Below are 20,069 nucleotides of genomic sequence, written 5' to 3' on the forward strand. Positions count from 1 at the left end.
GGAAATTTGCATGGCATATAACTTAATCGATGGATGGAGGCTTTGCCACTTAACAATCCGTGATTTTACATATCACTCCTGGGTCCATGCTTGCAGCTCCAGGTTAGACTATTTGCTAGTGTCCCAGGAAGGTGGATTCCAATGGGGAGGGGGGGAGGCAGTCACATACTCCCTAGAACTCTTTCCGATCACTCCACAGTAACTCTAGAATGTACACCCGAAATGGGGGGGGGGGGTTCTGCAGGGTGGTGGGCGTACTCCTGGAGATTCAAGCCTGTGGTACTCCAGGACCCAGTATTTGCTCAAGAGCTACAGGAGGATGTCCAGTCCTTTCTTTCACTCAACAAGGGAACAGTCTTTTCTATCTGGGTTTTATGGGAGACTCTCAAATGCTATGTCCGAGGGATCTGCATGCCCAAGGAAAACAGTATTTTGCGCGTCATTAGAAAGGAACTCTCAGAAGGGGAAACCCAGATTAAAATAGAGAGCAAATACATAGAAAAACAAGAGCCTCAAATGTTGCCCCGGCTCCACGAGGAACTTGATGAATTCAGGGCAAACGCAGATCAATAAATCCGGTTCGTGGTGTGTGGACATTACGCGCGGCAATACGGCAAAGGCCAGAAACCAGGAGCGCTCCTGGCACGGCTGATAGCCGACCCCCTTTGCAGAAAGCATACAGAACTCACACGGCGACATGGTGCTCGCTGAAGGAGACATTGCGGAAGTATTCTGCATCTTCTACCAAAGGCCCACGGGACCCAGTAGCCCTTCAGGACTACGCAGAAGAAACAGAATTATATTGGGTGGAAGGGGAATTGAGGGATTCCCTGAACAAACTGATCACCCTTGAGGAAATAGCAGTGATTAAGGATCTCCCGGGATCCAAATCACTGGGCCCTGATGGTTTAACAGGGGAATTTTACGAAGCGCTAGCCCCGACCCTGGTACCACTTCTCTTCGCATATGAGGCGGCACTGGAAAAGGAAACACTGCCCCCCTCGATGTGGGAGTGCAATGTGATTAATACATAAGCCTGGGAAAACCCCAAAAAGAGTGTGCCGCTTATAAACCAATCTCATTAATAAATGTGGACAACAACATTTTTGCAAAAATCCTAGCTAAAAGACTACTCCCACTGATGCCTGGGCTCTGGCAGATCAAGCGGGTTTCATACCTGGATGCAACACGTCGTTTGACATTCGGAGGAATCGTGGATGCTCTGAACCCCTCGACCCTAGCTGTCAAGGTCCGCTTAAATGCAGAAAAAGCCTTCGACTCAAATGGCCATAACTTTTTGCAGTTCTATGCAAATTGGGACCTAATTCATCAAACTGGTCTCACTTCTGTGCAAGAACCCCTCAGCCAAGAACCCCTCAGCCAAAATCATAATGGGGAGAGCGCGGTCAGAACAATTTGTAATTAAGAGGGGGACCAGACAGGTCTGCCTTTTGTCGGCACTGCTATTCGCCTTCGAGATGGAACCGATTGCCGCAGGTCTGAGAGACCGACAAATTGGGAGAGGACCAAGTCTGGGACCGCACAGGCTAATTATATCACTCTACGCTGACGAGGTCGCCTGCTTCATTAGTGACCCAGAGACCAACCTGAGCCCAGTGATGCGGGAGGTTCTTAGGTTCGGAGTGGTTTTCGGGGCTTAAAATTAATCAGCAGTGTTCCCCCTCATGGCAGACACCAGAGAATTCAACCTACGGTGGGAATCCTCCAGCGTAAGGTACCTAGGAGTGTTGCTATCCAGCGACCGCGAAGAACTGTTTTGTGATAATTATGGGAATATGATTGAATCGATATGAGGGAAAATAGCTAGGTGGCCTCACCTCCTACTCACACTAACGGTCGTGTATCCATCGTTAAACTGATTGTACTGCCCAAACTCCTATATTTATTCGCCAACGTACCATTACTCCTGTCGGGAGGTTTCTTCCAATGCCTGTGTGGCCTAATCTTGGATCTAATATTGGCGGGTAAACCGGCAAGAGTAGCCCACACAACCCTCATTCAACCGACGGCGAGGGGAGGGTTGGCTCTACCAGCCCTGGAATGCTACGCCACCAACTTTGTTCGCCCGCACGTCCAAATCGAGCAAGCTCTGATGTCCCCCAAACTGCTGAGGGCAGTGATTGTATGGTTACTCAGACTCCACCACATACAATGAACGTAGTCCTGATTACATATGAGATCTGGACAAAGATAGCAACGAAAGGTGGCATCCACAACCGATACTCACCCCTCCGACCGGCAAAATAGATGCCTGGGTTGCCCATCACAAGTGAACGGGTATACTTGCAATGGGCAGACAAACTAAGCATTGAAGCGCTGGGCGATCTGTTAGTGGACGGACTGTTCCTCAAGAGCCAACAAGCAAGAGAGCGAGGAGCAGACTCAGCTCTCGATATATTCGTGTACTTTTGTCTCCACCACATGCTTAAGTACTTCTTTCACTCATTACCAGAACCACCACCAGTATGGTAACTACTACATGGTGTGATCCGGTCGAGGGGGGCGGTTGATCAAGGATTTACAAAGACCTGCTGGGCGACAAGATGGGCAAAATGGAAACTCTGAGGAAAAGATGGGAACCATCCTTCAGGGCTCCCATTGAAGAGGAAGACTGGGCCTTTATACTAAGGCAGACCCAGAAGTTTTCCCTCAACTCTATATATAAACTGATCCACTTTAACTTTGTACACCGGGTGTACCACACCCCAGCCAGGAAACACAACCGCAGTGTCAGTCCATCTCAGAAGCATGCAACAGATGCAGTTATGTCCCAGCTGGGTTCCTTCACCTTGCATGGGAATGCCTGAGAGACAGTCAGTTCTGGACAGAAGTGTTGGCCAAGATTTCGCTGATTGTGGGGGAACAGCTAGAACCGAATCCGCCACCTGCAATACTGGGGTGCACCAAGGCCCTTCAACCCGCCGTGAGGCGGTTGGCGGGACTATTACTAGTTTTGGCACGTAGGAGGGTGGTCATAACATGGGGGGAGAGGCTGCCCACCCAATGCATGTCTATGGCTCCAGGATGTTGCCTACGGTCACGATATAGAGACTGAAGTCATCAGGACTCAACCGCTTCACGCACTCGCTCCAGAAATTGGGACCCTTACATTCACTACCTGATGACAGTTACAAACTGATAAAAGGAGGAAATGGAATAAAGCCGAGAAAGTTATCAAACCTCTTTCCAACAATTGTGATGTTAATGTGATACTAGTAAAAAAAATGCTATTTGGGGATCTCGGAGGGTGGTTGGAGGACAGGTCTGCTAGTTTTGTAAATTGATGTTGAAAATACCAAAAATAAAATTAAAAAAAAATAATGTTCTGCGTGGGTTCTATGCCAGCAGAACAGAAGTCAAAGCAAGTTAACAAAAACAAAAAGGAAACATAAAAAGCCTTCTGAATATTGTCCCGGTTTTCAGGGACTGGAATGGATGAAGAAACAACGGAATTCAAAGTAAGGACATTCTAACTTTACCTTGGAAAGCATACGTATTGGTTCGATGTGAAAATACCTGCACGAAAAATGTGAAAAAGTAGCACAAAAGTAGGCATTAAATACAATTATTCTGTTGCAGGAAGGAAGTGTGCTACTGTTAATGCTCTGAAAACGCTCATCTTTCTACAACCTTTCCCATCGTCACAGCGAGTCTCGTGGGACTCTTTTCATCCCGTGCTCGCTTCCTGGAGGAGGTGGAGCCTTGCGGGAGTCACGTGACTGATCCAGCGTTGAAAAGCAGCCGCAACTACCCTTGCGGCGTCAAGCCCGTGAGGGGTAAAGGCCAGTGACTGTTGTGCGACTGTTTGGCGCAGTGGGGTGCAGCAAAACTACATAAGTGTGGGCGGAGAGTGAAACAGTGCACTGATTATCTGGATACGGGAGGTGAGGTAGTGGACTAACCCGCCCCCTCCGCTACAATCTATTAAAATCTGTGATCTATGCCCATTTTGCACTACCAGAAGGATCAACTTCACTTTACGCCGTACATCAGGCACTTCACTTTAAAAATCACAACTTGAATTGGTGTGATGGCGCCTCTCTCTCCCATGGAAACCGATTCCGGGCGCTGGCTGCGAAGTAACAAACTCCAATTAGAGTTCAGCGCGAAAAATGCTTGCGCAACGACATCCTCTCAGGGTGTCCAGCAGGGAAAGCCAGAAGCTTCATCTCCCCACCTATACGCTCCAGCCCGGACCCCAGATCCGGTCACAGACTCATGGCATCAAGGAGGTCCTTGCAAATTAAAACCCGCCCCGCTCCACTCAACAATGGAAGAGGGGTTGCAATGGCCCCTTTAAGTTCTTCAAAAAGTGTCTCCGGCAGTACTCCGTCGGCCTTGGAGGGAGAGGGGTGTTTGCCAACAAATTCAAGAAAAGAAGGAAGAAATACCCTCACTACCCCGCCACGATCACCAACTACACCATCACACGGCCGTCATACCGTTATGACGAGAGATTTCCCCTCCCCGCCCCTCCCCACCCCCCCCCCCCCCCCGACTGTTGGAGGACGGCCGTGGCGGGGATCTAAACGACCGGGGGCAGTCACCGAGGATGGTCGCACTGCAAATGTGCACTTGCCAGCACAAGGGGTTCTAACGATCGCCTGCGATCCTTGCCCCATGAAGGGAAGGAATAGCTATTGGCACAAGTGAGCAGACAACGATATTGGCTGGACAAGGCAAATCGATTGTGGCCCAAATCCATCAAAGCGTTAAATCGCCAGCAAAACAACCCAACCACCCACAGCGACCGGAGGCAATAACCGCACAAATATTGCAAAATTTAAATGACTCCTGGACCACAGACAATGAGGACCTGATGTGTTCCCCGAATAGGAGGTCAGAAGATGACTCAGTTTTCGAGGTATCCACGGAGGAAAATCCTACCAACCTGGTCCCAGCCACAGAACTAAGTGAGCCTCAGGACAAAACTGAACCAACTAGGGTCGAGGCAGTAGATGAGGACCTTATCCGCTCCTCTCCAATCGCAATCACTAAGTCAAACCCGACCAAAGATCAGCCCGAATCCTCTGAGGAAATCCAGGTTGGGGAAAAGGGGCCCTCCGTGGTGATACCTAAGAATTGTAATAAGGCACCAAAGTGCCCCGGCTCTAAGGCCAGCGGAAAATAGAAAATTATGGGTGACAAGCTGACTTCAAAAAAATATCGGAAGACAGGCCGAATAAATCAGGGGGGTTTCAAATGTCCACCAGCGCCGTTGATATCGTCTTCATTAAAAGAATACTTCATCAAACAACACAAAAGAAAACTGGATCAAGAGCCAGAACTGTCGGATGCCGAAATGTTGGAAACTATCCAAGACCCCACTCCGCTGACTAAAGCTCGAAAAATAGACCCGAATTCCCAGAGGCCTAATGTAAGACTGAAATGGCATGCCCACATTGGCACTAATACAGGCCCGAACACAGAGCCAAAGACACCAACGCCCCCATGTGGTACTATGCCTAAAGAAATAGTAAATCGTAAGGCTGTACAGGATAAAAGTGACAAAGCCAGCAAAGAACCAAAAGATATTTCTGCCTCTGACCCAATACGCGGGCCAGTGATCGCCCAAAACTTAGATCCAGTAGCGCGAGACCGGACTGAATCGGTCCGCAGTCAAGTACTATCGGATGACTCTTGTTACATGGACACGAGCGCTCATCCAAAGCAACAACAACAGAATGTGGGGAGAAATCCCTGCGATAACACAAGACCCAGTGACACCGGCGGTGAAAAGATCATCAGACAAGCTACCGCAGTACCAAACCGAAAAACCCTTAAATAATCCGCACAGAAACAGAGGGCAGAATGACATCTCAGGTCTCTCAGAAAAAGAGACCACTTAAAAAAACGATCTGCTATCAATTATGTCCACACTTACGATTGCTCTAAACCCATTTTGGAAACTTTACAAATCTATCCACGAGGCACTAAAAGACAACACTTCAATGATAGCCTCAATGAGGGACAAATTGACATTCATTGAAGGCTACTTAACGGCAGCAGAAAGGAATTCAAACAATACACAAGCAAATTTAGAGGAAAACAAAATATATATATATATATATATATATATATATATATATATATCGCAAAACTGGGGGAAGAGCTCATAAATAGAGGCAACCCGTCTCAAACCACCAAAGTTTCACATTCTATCGCCACACAGACTGTAGAGTCAGGAAAGTTAAAGGACTTGGCCTCAATCTTTTCAAAAATGCCACCAAAGCTCTCAGCTCCTCCAACGTCCTCGAACCCAGTACTTGTGCCCACAGGAAACTCTAATCAACAGAAGAAGTGTCCTGTACTCAGCACTCCACCCACTACTCAAGTACGCCTACCGTAAAAGTCGGCCAGAGGCGCACAGGCTTGTCCCACCAGCCCCACGGTCAACACATCACTAAAGACAAAGGAAAACAAAAACAACAGATCTCCAACAACCAATCGACAGTCCCTTCTTCGGATCTGATGAACTTGTCACTACACCTGGACTGTGTAGAAGTGCCCTCTCCTTCAGACTTAAGACCAGTGGTTAAACGTACCATCTGAACAAGCGGTGCAGCCTGCACTGACAGTGAAAAAGCAAATGATAGAAGCCTCTACTGGCCACGACCAAAGGCTGCGCTCGAACACACCAAACACTATCATCGAGGCAATAAAAACCCTAAACCAAACAGATCAAGGTCTAAGCCACAAAGAGGAGCAGGAAAGTGACTCAAGAAAACTCCGGCCGACTCAGTTGGGCAGACCTCGAGTATTATCGTACAGGGAACCTCCCTAGATCCAAAAAGGCCGAATCCAAGAAGGAGGCAAAGCTGGTTGGAACATCACTCTTCAAGCTGGAACAAATCTCTTCAAGAGACAGCTACACAGTCTTGAACAGAAGGACGGTGCTAAAAATAATGGAGAAAGTTGACAAACTTCGCCACCTAACGACAGATGACTTTGCTCTTGTAGAGCCTTACCACAGGGAACATCGAGCAAAGGCATATCTACACATAAGATCAAAGGTGTTAAGTGACCTCCCTCAAGAGGTGTCGAAATATCTCCAGCGTCTAGGGTTTAAATTACAACAACTACAGACCTCTTACCAGGCCTCAGAAGAGCCTGGAAGAGAAAAGAGGGATGCATCAAGGACAAGAAACGACCATCTAAGATCAAAAGTCGCTCGCCAAGACGGCAGAAGGGACGATTCAAGGAGGAGAAGAGACAGAAAATGGAGGGAACAACCGGCTGACCATTCACAAATCCGGACCCATAGAAATCACTCAACTAGGGATACTTCAAAAAAAAAAAAAAAAAAAAAGAAATCGCCAGAACACCACCAGGTTGGCCAACAAAGGAGAGTGGAGAGGACACCCCCTAAGACAGAAACAAAAGAAGTAGGGGCTAACAAATCATGGAAGTGGATCACTGATACATTGGGGCGAAAGCAGAAGGACTAGCAGCGAACCCATGATGCCGTCAGCCACAGCAGACAGACGGAAAAACCGCCGATTTATCCTAACAAGACCATCCTGCAGATGGCATCATTGAACACAAGGGGCCACCATCATCTCACCAGACAGAGCGATGTAAATCTAGGCTTATTCGATTTGCTGTGTCTGCAAGAGACATGGCTATTGGGAAAAACCAGCATTGGATGGCTTCACAATTGAGGTTTCGCCAGCATCCGAGTCCACGCTAGGCAGACCATCAGCGGGTTTACTGACCGCCATACGCATGGGCTCAGAGATCTCCCCAAAGGGAAAAAAATCAGAGAAGAGTACGGCATGTTGGCCACCCTAACCACTTGGCACCACCAAGATCTGGACCAAGGCGCATGGGCTAGTGCTGATCTAGCCATCATCAACCTGTATTGGAATCCGGATAGAACTTCAACCAAAGACTTCTGTAATCTAGTAGCCAACGAAATTGATGAAATCAGAGTCAACCGCAATGTGTCCAATATCATCGTGTGTGGAGACCTAAATGCAAAATGCGGGATAGCTGCATCAGATGACGGTACCCCTGCCAATCTGGCGATGATAGATGAAAGAGGCCGAGCATGGTTAAATTTAATGAACTCAAGAAAGTTATACAATGCTGTAACATTCCAGGATGGGGGCATCCAAATTCCAACATGTGAAAGGGCGAAATCAGCCGCCAACTTGGACTACATCTTTATTACAGAAGGCCTGATTCCGTTTTTTCTCGCCTTCAAAATCCAAAAAACTAACAAAAGTGACCACAACCTCTTGCATATGTCATGGGGCGGAGCCTCTCGTGAACGATTCCACTACTCTTCCGATATTGAATCCAACAATCAGCAAGATCGACTACGGCTAACGTCTGAAAACATCAGATCCCTCGAGGGCAAACTACGTAGAAAACAAGGACCCTCATCCGGCGATCCGACAGACGCAAGACCAGAATATGTCTCTCTACTGGCCCCCCATAAAGTGAGCTTTGCCGGGAAAATACCGACCCACCAAAAACACATCCACACATACAACCGAATGGTGGCAGTAAAGCGGAAAGAACTAAAATTTAAAAAGACTGGCTCTGAAATCCAATACCAAGGAATCTTGGAATGCCTACCATCTCGGAGAAAGGACATACAAAGCCTGGCTAAAACAACAACGCCAGACGCTATACCAGAACGATGCTGAAGCCATGCAAAATGCCTTAGCATCTAGGAACACGAGAGACTTTTGGTCGCTCCTGAAGAGCGCACATGGCCAGAGCGCACAACCACTTACCAATTCGGTTGCCGAGCAAAAGTGGATGTCACATTTTACTGAACTCTATCGTCAGCCTTCAACGGTAGTGTCGCACCCGTCTCGTAGGAACGAAGAACCCAGGATTGATCTATCAAATGTGGCAGACATCCTCAGAGTAATTATAAACTTAAAATCTTCTAGAGCCCCGAGCCCCGACGGTCTGACAAATCTGGACCTGAAAAACCACCCGAAAGCTTGGGCCGGAGTTATTGGCGAGTTATTCAACTACTGTGTTAAACAGAAACGAATTCCCAAGACTTGGACAGAGGCAGTTTTGGTGCTGATTTTTAAAAAGGGGCCAAGAGACAGTCCGGCAAACTATAGACCGTCTTACTTGACATTATAGGGAAGATCTTTGCGTCTCTTCTGTTGCGACACTTCAAAGAGTGGGCCATGAAATCTCCGGCTGCAGACATGTTCCAAACTGGCTTTCAAAAAGGCGCCAGAACAGCGATAAACCTCCTAATTCTCAACATTCTTAAAGCAAAAGTGAAAGGGGGGGGCGCCCAAAATCTACATGGCCATGGTGGACCTGTCTCAGGCCTTCGACACAGTGGACCGCACCAAACTGTGGATTAAGCTTACAAACGGAAAGTGTCCCGGACCGATACTAGAACCGATAATAGCTCTCCATACAACAACGTCCCTCCGAGTCCGCCTAAACCAACAAGGAATTCTCTCTGACCAGATCTACACGGAGCGAGTAGTAAAACAAGGCTGCCCCTTAGCACCAGCTCTGCTCATAGCCTTCATCAGTGATTTCCAAGAGTCAGAAAAAGGGGTACGCTCCTTCGCACCGAAACTGGGACTCTGCAAAGTGTCTAGACTATGGTACGCCGATGACCTGATCCTCATGGATCAGACGGCTATAGGTCTGCAAAGACAACTGAACAATTTAACCACATACATGGGAAATAACCTCCAAATTAACAAAAAGAAAACTAAAAATCAGATTTTTGCCAAATCGACCAAAGAAACCCAGAATACGCCATCTTGGTTTCTAGAAAAAACAAAAATTGAAGTAGTAAAGGACTTCAAATACCTGGGTGTCCTGCTTGATAACTCTCCAAACGACAAAACCCTTCAGGACTCACTATGGGGAAAAATCAGAAATTTGGCGGCGCAAACCCGTGCTGTGGATCAAAAATTTGGCACGTTCTCTTGGACACCAGCACTTCAGTTCTACATGACTAAAGTAGTGCCAGCAATAACCTATGGTATGGCGGCCAATCTAAACCTACCTTCAGAGATATGGCCAAAGATAGAGGGATTTCTGTGGAAATCAGTACTGGGCTTGCCCAAATCTGCCCCATATGCCGGCAATTCGGCGTGACTTGGGCCTTTCCTCTTTAGCCTCGATGGTGGCACAAAGCGCAGTCCAGCTGTACGGGAAAATCTTGTCTCAAGCTCGCCCCCAATTTTTCAGGTTGTGGCAAGAGAAATCAAGAAAGGTACTTGTAAACCTTTAGCGGCATGGGTAAAAAAAGTTCTAGAAATGCTCGAAGAAGTCGCTTGCTCGGAAGAAACTCTACTTACGAAGCCAGGACGAGTAAAAGCGAAACTTGAGCACCAGGACTGGATAAATACCAATGAAAAAATTTTGCAATACAAATCTCTAAAACATCTGCCCCTGGTGCATAATCAGTTGAAGGTTCCATTGAAGTACTGTGAAAAATTCCCAGAGAAAGAACTTAGGAAAACCTTCATGCGTGCATGACTGAACCTGCTTCACACGAGGGAAATTCTGGCTATCCGAGCCCGTTCACTTAGATCAAATTGTCGGCTTTGTGGATCTACAGACCAGGCAGAAACTATTCAACATCTTATTATGTCTTGCCCAGCATTAACAGTTGAAAGACAATCATACCTGGCACCACTTACTTCAGAACCTTCTGTTTTGGATGAAGAAACTTGCTGGTTTCGACTAATGGCAGGCGATTCTGCAAAATGGTCTTGGATGGCAGCCAAATTCCTAATAGTGGCACTCAAGAGAGCCAACTACTCAGATACCACCATGAACTCCATGCCTGTAGGAGTCAGTCCTTAGCCAAACGGCCCCTTCTCGACCAAAAGTGGTGTCCCAAGTATTGAACTAGTATTTTTAATGGAAGCCTGAACTTCTTTTGTAAAAACCTTTTTTGGTTAAACACAAAAACAAAAAAAAAAGAATACAATAAGCCCCCTGGCGGGGGGAGCTAGCCAATCACATGGCTAGGAACGTGAGCTGAAACTGGGGATCTCAGCCCACGCTCCAAGACGCAGGACGTCCGGTTCCCCCAGCTACAATCTTCCCCCAACCCCCTACTCCCTTTTATGAAAATACTTTTAATTAGTCCCGTCCCAGCCCTTGGGATAGGTGTTAATGTCATTAAGCAAACCGTTCCAAGGACCAGCATGGATGGCAACGTCCCAGTGCTCTCGTTAGGATCACTAACCAAACCCCAAATCACCAGCTCGCCCACAGCCACCATAACCATATCCTAAAAATAACTCAACCTTAAACTAGACAATCAATCACAAGATCACTAAACTGTCCTTAACACGAACACTTACTGCATTTGTTGACCATTTGCTTGGGGACTTTCACTGCATAGGTATTTTCTCCACAAACGTTTACTGGACTACATTGCAACATTTTCACTGGGTACCAAATATTCAAGATGCGTAGATTAGCCACCTCGGTTAGGCACCCCATCCTTTAGCCACCTCGGTTAAGCACCCCATTCTTTAGGGTTGATGTATTCATAAATTGGACATTTAAGGTTATCATACAGTCGGTTTTCCCAAAGAAGTGATGATCCCAAGTTACTGGACGGAATGTGTAACAAAAAGGATGAATGGAAGTTGCTTCTAGAAACTAAACATTTAAGATTCCTCATAGAAGCTTAAGATCAATGTAGTACTTTTCTGTAAAATACAAGGTGCACTCGGTTTGAATCTAAAACGTTTCTCAAACCCACTCTCACCTTCTTCCCCCCACTGAACTTAGGATTTAACGGCAATAATTGCTTGTTAAGGTTTGAGTGGGCTTACTCGCAAATTCATCCTTGACAAAAGAGGTGTATTGTGTGCAGCATCTCGCCCATAGTGTAAAACTACAAAAGGATTGAAGAAAAAAAATAATAAATAAACACACTTGTTGCTAAATCTGCCAAACACCCATGGACACAACCTGCTAGCATGCTTCTTGCTTCCATTCATTAATTCATTGCATCCATCCATCCACTTACCTCCAGTGTACAAGAAGGAACCAGAAAGCCCCCCAAAATAGATGAGGGCCAAGTGCTCCAGCTTCAGCGTGGACAAGATATATATAAAGGCTGCACAGAAACAACCCAATGTGTATAGGCAGACCCCGAACCGCACTACATCCTGTGGCTCCAGGATCTGGTCCACCAAAGTGCGGTCGTCGCTCTTCTTATGGTCAATACCTTTGGAGAAGTCATAGTAGGTGTTCACCAGATTCCCAGCTCCATGTACGGCAAGGACAGCCACGGCACACACCAGTAACAACAGAATATCTAACCTACCCTGTGACCGGTATGCCAGGACACTGCCCAGTGCCACAGGGATAAGGGAGGCACTGAAACTCCAAGGCCGAAGTGCTAGAACATAGGAGGCACATTTCTGCCTCCAGGTGTTAACCGCAGTAGATGCCTTCTCATGGTGTTGCAAATCTGGGTCGCTGGTTACCTGTACATGTCCTCCATTGCAATGCAGGTTCAGAACATGCAAGCTAGTCGTACTGTTGATTATTTTATTCACACTTTCCTCTGGTTTCATTTTGGAAGGATTGGCTGCACAAAGATCAAAATGAAGTGCCTGCAGTGAAGACAAAGAGCACATGACACTTTCAGAACCATCACAGAGAAAACGTCAAAATTGACTACAGGTTGGACAAAGCTTATGGGGGTTCTGGGTACACTTACATATAGGTGATGGAACAAAATTGTATTTCTTCCAGACAACTTAGTTTGAGAAATGCCCAATGCCTAATTTATTTATTTATTATATGCACAGCCAATAGGGTTTGTATACACATTGGACATTTTACATGATAAAACACCAAAACATAACAAATACACGTCCTTCATATTCTCAAATATCCACATCACATCCTATACATCATCAAAACCTCCAAGTGGGGGTATTAAAACAATATATAAACTTTAGATCATAAAACTAGAAGCATATTAGTCTAGACGTCCATGTAAATTAATCTAAAATATCTCTACACTTCAGATTAAATATTTGACCAGATAAAATTTTACCATAAAGATATAAAATGTAGGTCGTCACCTTACATAAATTTAAAAACAGACAAGACATAGCTATGCAATCAATGTTATATGATTTTACATATTTGTTTCTTATTAGATTTAAACTCATAATCAACTAATATGGGTTCTAATGTTTCTAGCACATTTTCTCCACAGAGACGGCACATCCGTGCAAACACACGCTAGTCTGTGTTGGATATAGGGAAAGCTATCGTCGGTGTTAGTAGATAGATATACATATTTGTTCACGTAGAACTATTCAGTTTCTGCCTTGTCCATCGTTTGGATGCACAGACTGATGTGGTCTACTCTACGCTCAAAACCTGCAAACTATTTAGTATGTAATATCAGAATTTTGCCCATAGTACCCATGCTCTTACATCTGTCAAGGAACAGAAAAGCCTGTAGGTAACTTACCATTACAGTACCATTATCTAGGAGTAACAGTTTTTCATAGCACATGGCCAATCTGAGAATAACGTCTGACAACGTGCCATTCAGATCAAACTCCAATCGTAGGAACTCAACTGATAGTGTGTATGACATTCTAAACAGTTTGTGGAATATTTTTGCCTCATATTTCTTTAGTTCACCAGTTAGGTTATGTCCACAGACCTCTATACCATAGGCCAACACTGGCAGAAATTTAGAAGAGTATAGCAATAGAATCGTATAGAACATCCTCCATTTCTCCCAATGAATGTATTGACAGTATTTACTATTTTCGAACATTTATCGTTGATTTCATTCCAATGTGTGTTCCGTTTCAGGTTCACCGCTAAGTATTAGTAGCACTTGAAACGTTCAAACGGAACACCATCTAGTTTCCAGACAATGTCCTGTCTGAACTCGATTTTGCCTGTGAACGCCATGATTTTACTCTTAGTTTGTTTTTGCATATTCACCCAGGGCATCAATCATTGTTTGCAGCCCCTTAGGGGTATGGTCTAGCAGGATTAGATTATCGACATAGCCGAGCCAGCAAATGTTTTGTTTGCCCACTTTAACTGGTTAATTATTAAAACAGCTTAAGACATCTTTCAGGTCGGCCAGATAAAGATTAAAAGAGTGTTGCCACGACTATGCAGCCTCGCCTCACACCTCATGTATTCATGGGTTGAGATAACTTACCTTGACCATCAAGGTGAACCCTAATGCTAGTATGTGTGTGCAACAAGATGATAATTTTTAACAGACCGCACAGGATATTCCACAACTAATTTTTTGCACAATTTATTGTGCATCACTGTATCGAAAGTGCCACTGAAGTCGATCTATGCACAGTAATTGGCAGCGTCACGTCTCATCCATGCATATTCGACTGCCTAGACCAAGATTAATTAATTATGCACCATGTTAGATTTTGTCCTAAACCCAATCTTATTTGGATGGAGGATAGCATTCTCTTTAATGCACAGATTTAGTTCTACTAATAACACTTATATTTTTTCCGGTATATCCAGCACGGCTAGCATGCAGTAATTGGAAGGCTTATTCCAGAGACCCTTCTTGTGCACCAGAAGGATATGGCTCTCAGTCCAGGTAGCAGGAAGATTACCAAATTCTCCACAGTGGAAAAAATAAAAATAAAAAAAAAAAATTAAAAAAATAGAGAGATGTAATGCATGTGCCCACATCCCTGGACAGTTGGAGAAGGTTATTGCATGTTCCGTTAGGGCCTGCTGCTCGGGAGTTATGTAGCCTCTCAATTATTAAGGTAATGTCTGTAATCGAAGACTTACACTCCCATTTTACAAGTGGTAAGGGTAACTCTTCATCAACAGGGGTAATCGCACCTAGAGTAGATGCAATAGGGGTGGTCCACACAGGCTCAGGCACACTAGTGATAGGTATGTCTCTTTTAGCTGCCCCCCTTATCACCACCCAGATTTCTGTGTTGTTTCCAGCAGTAGCGAGGTTGGCAATCTGTTGCCATGTCTCTCTCTCTCTCACATCTTAGTCGATGTTCCCTGAGCCATCTACGATAATTATTTTTGGCTATTTTGAGGTGATCATTAATTTCAATGGCACTGTACATACCCAATATAGGGTAAAGGACTTCAGTGATATTAGCCAGAAATAGTTTTTTCGCTCCTGGGGGTATAGTGGGATTCCTTTTTATAGACCCTATTCCAGCGCTGATGGGTACTTTTATAGGGTTGTTTCTGTTGGATGGTCTCTTTCACATTGGTAATCAATAGTGAAAATCAGACAGGATACTTGAATTGCTAGAGTCACAATTGACAGCATATTGCTGAATAAAAATGGGGAGTAGCCTACCGGATTTCTTTCTTCATCCAGATTAGGTGATTCTGTCCACTATTGATAAATATGTCCCCATTTAAGTCTGAGGAATTGGTTGTCCTGTGATCTGATAAGGGTTTGATAAGTACGCGCAAGGGCATATGGTTGCTTTCCTTGCACGTTAGGACAGCCATGTCCTCCACCAACGGCAATCCAGCCTGGTTGGCAAAGACATAGTCGATAGTTGTGGTACTTTTAACACTCACACGCGTGAAAGCTTTGGTAGCATCCCTTGTACAGTATCAATTGCGCCTAGTAAAACCATGAGCATATTCGCCCAAACCTTGTCTTGTCCATTTGTTGCAGATGACACTGCAGGAGCAGACTTACTTTGGAATTAGTCTATTGTTGTCACCTATTCTAGCATTAGAATCACCCACTATCCAAATTGGAAAGTTGGATGCATGGTCATCTAATATTTTACTAAAAGTGGCCCCATTAAATTCAGAAGCAGCATAATAGGAGTGGGGGGGGGGTCATAATGTTGACTAGAACTTTAAGTTTGCAGGTGAGCTACTTTAACCGCCTGAACCATAGCAGTTGACCCAATCATTTCACTTCAATGCCAAGGTTGGAGTACTGCGATTAATAGTCCTCCCTTGGGGCACCTGATGGGGCCTTTAGTAGCCAATATCTGTAGGGTGTTCCTACCATCGGATCTATGTGATCACACACAATTTCGACGGCCGAAAATGCCGACTTTTTAAATTTTTTAATGAAACCCGCTTTGCACCACATAGATATGAGGGGGTGGAGACCCCCGGAACCCCTACCATATATTACTAGAATATCCCATACCCCCCACATATATATTTGGTGTAAAAGGGGTGTTTTAAAAAAGTCAGGCATTTCGACCATCACAATTGTGAGGGCGACATTTTGGGCCATTACCCTACCATCAAAGTGACACTGTTCCATCAGCCAAGTTTCTTGTAATGTTATGATGGAAAAGAGGTTCATATTTGCCAATAGACCATGTTCACTGGCAAGACGTGTCAACCCTCTGGTATTCCACAAGCACAAAATATTAATGTCGTCGAGAGATTGACGAAAAAACAGGTTTTAAAAACTGCCGGGGGCCCTTGCCAGTATTCTTCTTCGGTCCCGCACTTCTCTCCACATACATCTTTAGTGTGGAGTTTGTGGTTACAGTTTTGGTGATTGGATCTTTTTTTCCATAACGTCGCACTTACCATTATTAGTGCGAGTTCCACCTTCAACATAACGTGTCGAATGATTATTTCTTGGTGTTAGACTATTATTTTGGATGGAGGCCCCCTTTTCTCGTGTTTCATACTACCTACCACTGAGTTTGCAGGTGTGTTATTCCTGACTTTGGAGGAGGTCATTTTCACAATCCTACAAGTATATCCCACTCTGTACAATGACTAAGTTACTCAAAGTAGAGACTACCTTACTCCTATTCCACAGTCCCCTTTCCTTCATACTTGTGGGACATTCTGTCGTTCGTGACGGGACCAGAGCACTTTAATAGCATCAGAAAGTTGAATTTTTTTGTCCTTTCATTTTTACGTGGGGCCACCGCACATGACCGTAGCCCTGCCTTCCTGAGCTCCACCCTGCGCATCGCCCTTCAGTCCTTTCTATCGCCAGGTCTCAGACAATTTAAGCAACAATAGAGGATACTTATTAGATGGGACGGCAGGCGGGCGTATGGAGGAAAGGGGACTATGGACTAGGAGTAAGGTAGTCACTACGGTTGAGTAACTTTGTCATACTCCTACATCCCGTCCCCTTTGCTCCATACTTGTGGGGGATTCCCCAAGCACTGACCATAGGTATTACACGGTGGAAGGAAATGTCCGTTATTGGAACACATTCTTAAGAACTGCCTGGTCAAATTGAGCATCAGCCCGGGAGGTCAGGTCGAGACTAATGTTTGCAAAAAGCCAATGGGGGGGGGGGGGTCCACCTAGCCGCCTTGGCAATGGACTCCCAAGGGATGTACTTTTGGAAGGCAACAGCAGCCGCTTTGCCCGGGACCAGGTGTGCATGAATGCCCTTTGGTCGTTGAAGGCCTGGAATCTTGTAGGCCTTGGAAACACATGAAGTAATCCAGCGGGAGATGGATGCTTTTGAACGTTGGCTCGTCCTATCGAGGTAGAACTTCAGAGGCCATCTGACGTCTAGATTATGCAGGACCCTCTCGGCATCAGAGGCTGGGTTTGGGAAGAAGACTGGTAAAGATCTAGACTGGTTCAAATGAAATTCCGAAACCACTTTAGGAAGGAAGGATGGGCGAGTGTGAAGCACAACTTTATCCTTATGGAAAACTAAGAACTGATGTTCCACAGAAAGAGCCTGAAGCTCACTTATTCGTCTTGCAGATGTTACCGCAATCAAAAAGCCACCTTCCAAGACAGGTGCTTGTGTTCGGTAGATGCAATAGGTTCAAAAGGCTCATGACTCAGCGCAGTGAGGACCACATTCAAATGCCATTTGGGGTGAGGTGTCCGAACTGGTGAAAAAAGATAAAGACCTTCAAAGTGCCTTTTGACGAGTGGGTTAGTCAGCGAAAAGGAGCAGCTGTCTGTAGACAGGTAAGCCGCAGTGGTGGGCAAATATGTCCTGCATGAGAAGCCAGAGGCTGCAAGGTCAGATACAAAGGACAAAACAATGTCAATAGAAGCATGCCTGGGATCAAGTGATTTGGCTAGACACCACTGGCAAAAATGGAGCCACTTGCTCCTGTATTGAGCTCTTGTAGAGGGCTTTCTTGCTGCTTCAACTACACGCATGCTGTCCTTGGAGAGGTTGAACTGCGCTAATGATCAGAACTCAGGCACCATGCCGCCAAGGGGAGGAGGTGCCCCATCTGGCGATTTCTCTGGTGAAGAAGGTTGGGAATCTGTGGCAACCTGATCAGGGTAGACACTGACAGTTGCTGCAGTTCCGAAATCCAGAACCTAGCTGGACACCAAGGAGCTATGAAGAGGAGACTGCAAGTCAATGCACTCCTGAGTTTCCAAAGTAACTGATGAATCAGTGGCAAAGGAGGGAAGGCATAAGCTTTCATGTTGTCCCACAGGATCTCAAGGGTGTCCCCCAAAGAAGACACTCCGAGCCCGTCCCTGGAAGCACAAAGAGGAAGTTTCCTGTTCAAGGATGTTGAAAAGAGGTCCACCTCTGGAGTACCCCATTGCTCAATATTCTTGGTGAGAACATCAGTGTTCATCTCCCACTCGTAACTCACCGCCGATCGACGGATGGGGCAGTCTGCACATTGATGTGACCAGGAATGTGCACAGCTTGGAGCGTGACATTGGGCTGGATAGCCCAATTCCAAATTTGGATAGCAAGGTTCACCAGGGAGGGAGACTTGGTGCCCCCCTGTTTGTTGATGTAAAACATTGCTACAGAATTGTCAGTGTGAATTCGAACCACACCGTTGGTGATAGAGGGTTGAAAAGCCTTGAGCGACAGAAAAACTGCCAGGAGGTCCAGCTAATTGATATGGAACCGCCTGTTTGGAGGGGTCCACAAATTTTACACCTTGAGCTGACGCAGTGTTGCTTCCCAACTCAGAAGGGAGGAGTCTGTAGTATCCGTTACTTGTGGGCAGGGCTCCAGGAAGGAGGTCCCCATTGAAAGGTTGCGGCGGTTGACCACCAGTGAAGATCCGCCGTCATGCAGGATGGGACTAGAATGATCTTGGAATCCAGTTCCGCAGCCTGGGCCAAGCAGCTCCGAAGAGCAAGCTGAGTGTGCCTAATTTTCAGGCATCCAAGAGGTAGAGCTAACGCGGAAGAAGCCATGAGCCCCAAGAGACTCTGGAATCACCAAGCCGACATGCAAGAGGATTGGAGGAAGACCTGGCACGTGGTCGAAAGGTCTGCAATCATGTGCTCCGTCAGCAACACTCTGGTGCCGACGGTATCCCAACAGAAACCCAGAAAGATCAGGTCTTGAGCGATCGACCGTTTCCGCCAGTTCACTGACAGCCCAAGATGGAAAAGGAGCTGAGGGAAAAGGGAAAAGTTAAGGTGTACTCATCTTGTCTATTACAGCCCAGTCCAGATATGCTCAATAATGCTCAGCTTCTTTTTCCATAGAACCCACTACCCCAAAGTACCTGGCAAGCCACAGGAGAACAGGATACACAATGAATCTGGGACTCCAGGATGATTCCAAAGGATGGAAGATCTCCCTCGCCACAGTGCCTTGGCAGGCGAAGTGGTGGAGTCTCTTGGCTTTACTCGACGAGACCCCTTGAGGATGGGCCCCCTTTGAAAGAAGGAGTCCCTGGGATGTTTATGGCAAGAATAAAGAAGGAACTAAGCAGTCCCGGAAAGGCAGCACTTTCGGTCTTCGCAGTGGCCTCTGTTGTCGGGTCATTACTCTTGCTGTGGATGCCCCACAAAGATGAAACTTGCTGTGGAATGTGACAAATCCTGGCTGAAGATGATAAGACCCTTGGTGGACTTGGATATTCAGTGGTGACGGTTGCAGCACAGGTGTCCGGTTTCAGGGTTTTACGGTTTACAGACTTTTGGTTCTTCAGGGCTGCAGCCGAGGCACAGACCTCTGGGTGGCTTCTGGCAACCTATTCACAACCACTGGCCAGGGGAAGGCAGCCGCTACCTGATCTAACCCTGGGGGCGACATCATGAGGGAGGATGCCACGGTAGGAGATGGCTGTCGGGGTAAAGGGTTGACTCCGTTAGGATCCTCATAAGAA

The 20,069-nt window shown here is 46.1% G+C and overlaps 1 protein-coding gene across 1 annotated transcript in view; it reads right to left on the minus strand.

Annotated features, from left to right (window-relative positions):
* Positions 1-20,069, minus strand: part of UBIAD1 (UbiA prenyltransferase domain containing 1) — a 91,332-nt gene that overhangs the window by 43,468 nt on the left and 27,795 nt on the right. The window contains exon 2 of the mRNA XM_069609937.1: positions 12,017-12,608. Coding sequence (XP_069466038.1) covers positions 12,017-12,569 — 553 coding nt within the window. The 5' untranslated portion in view covers positions 12,570-12,608. The remainder of the gene's footprint in view (positions 1-12,016; positions 12,609-20,069) is intronic.

This window comes from Ambystoma mexicanum, chromosome 8 (genome assembly GCF_040938575.1).
Source record: "Ambystoma mexicanum isolate Mex_15411 chromosome 8, UKY_AmexF1_1, whole genome shotgun sequence".
NCBI lineage: Eukaryota > Metazoa > Chordata > Amphibia > Caudata > Ambystomatidae > Ambystoma > Ambystoma mexicanum.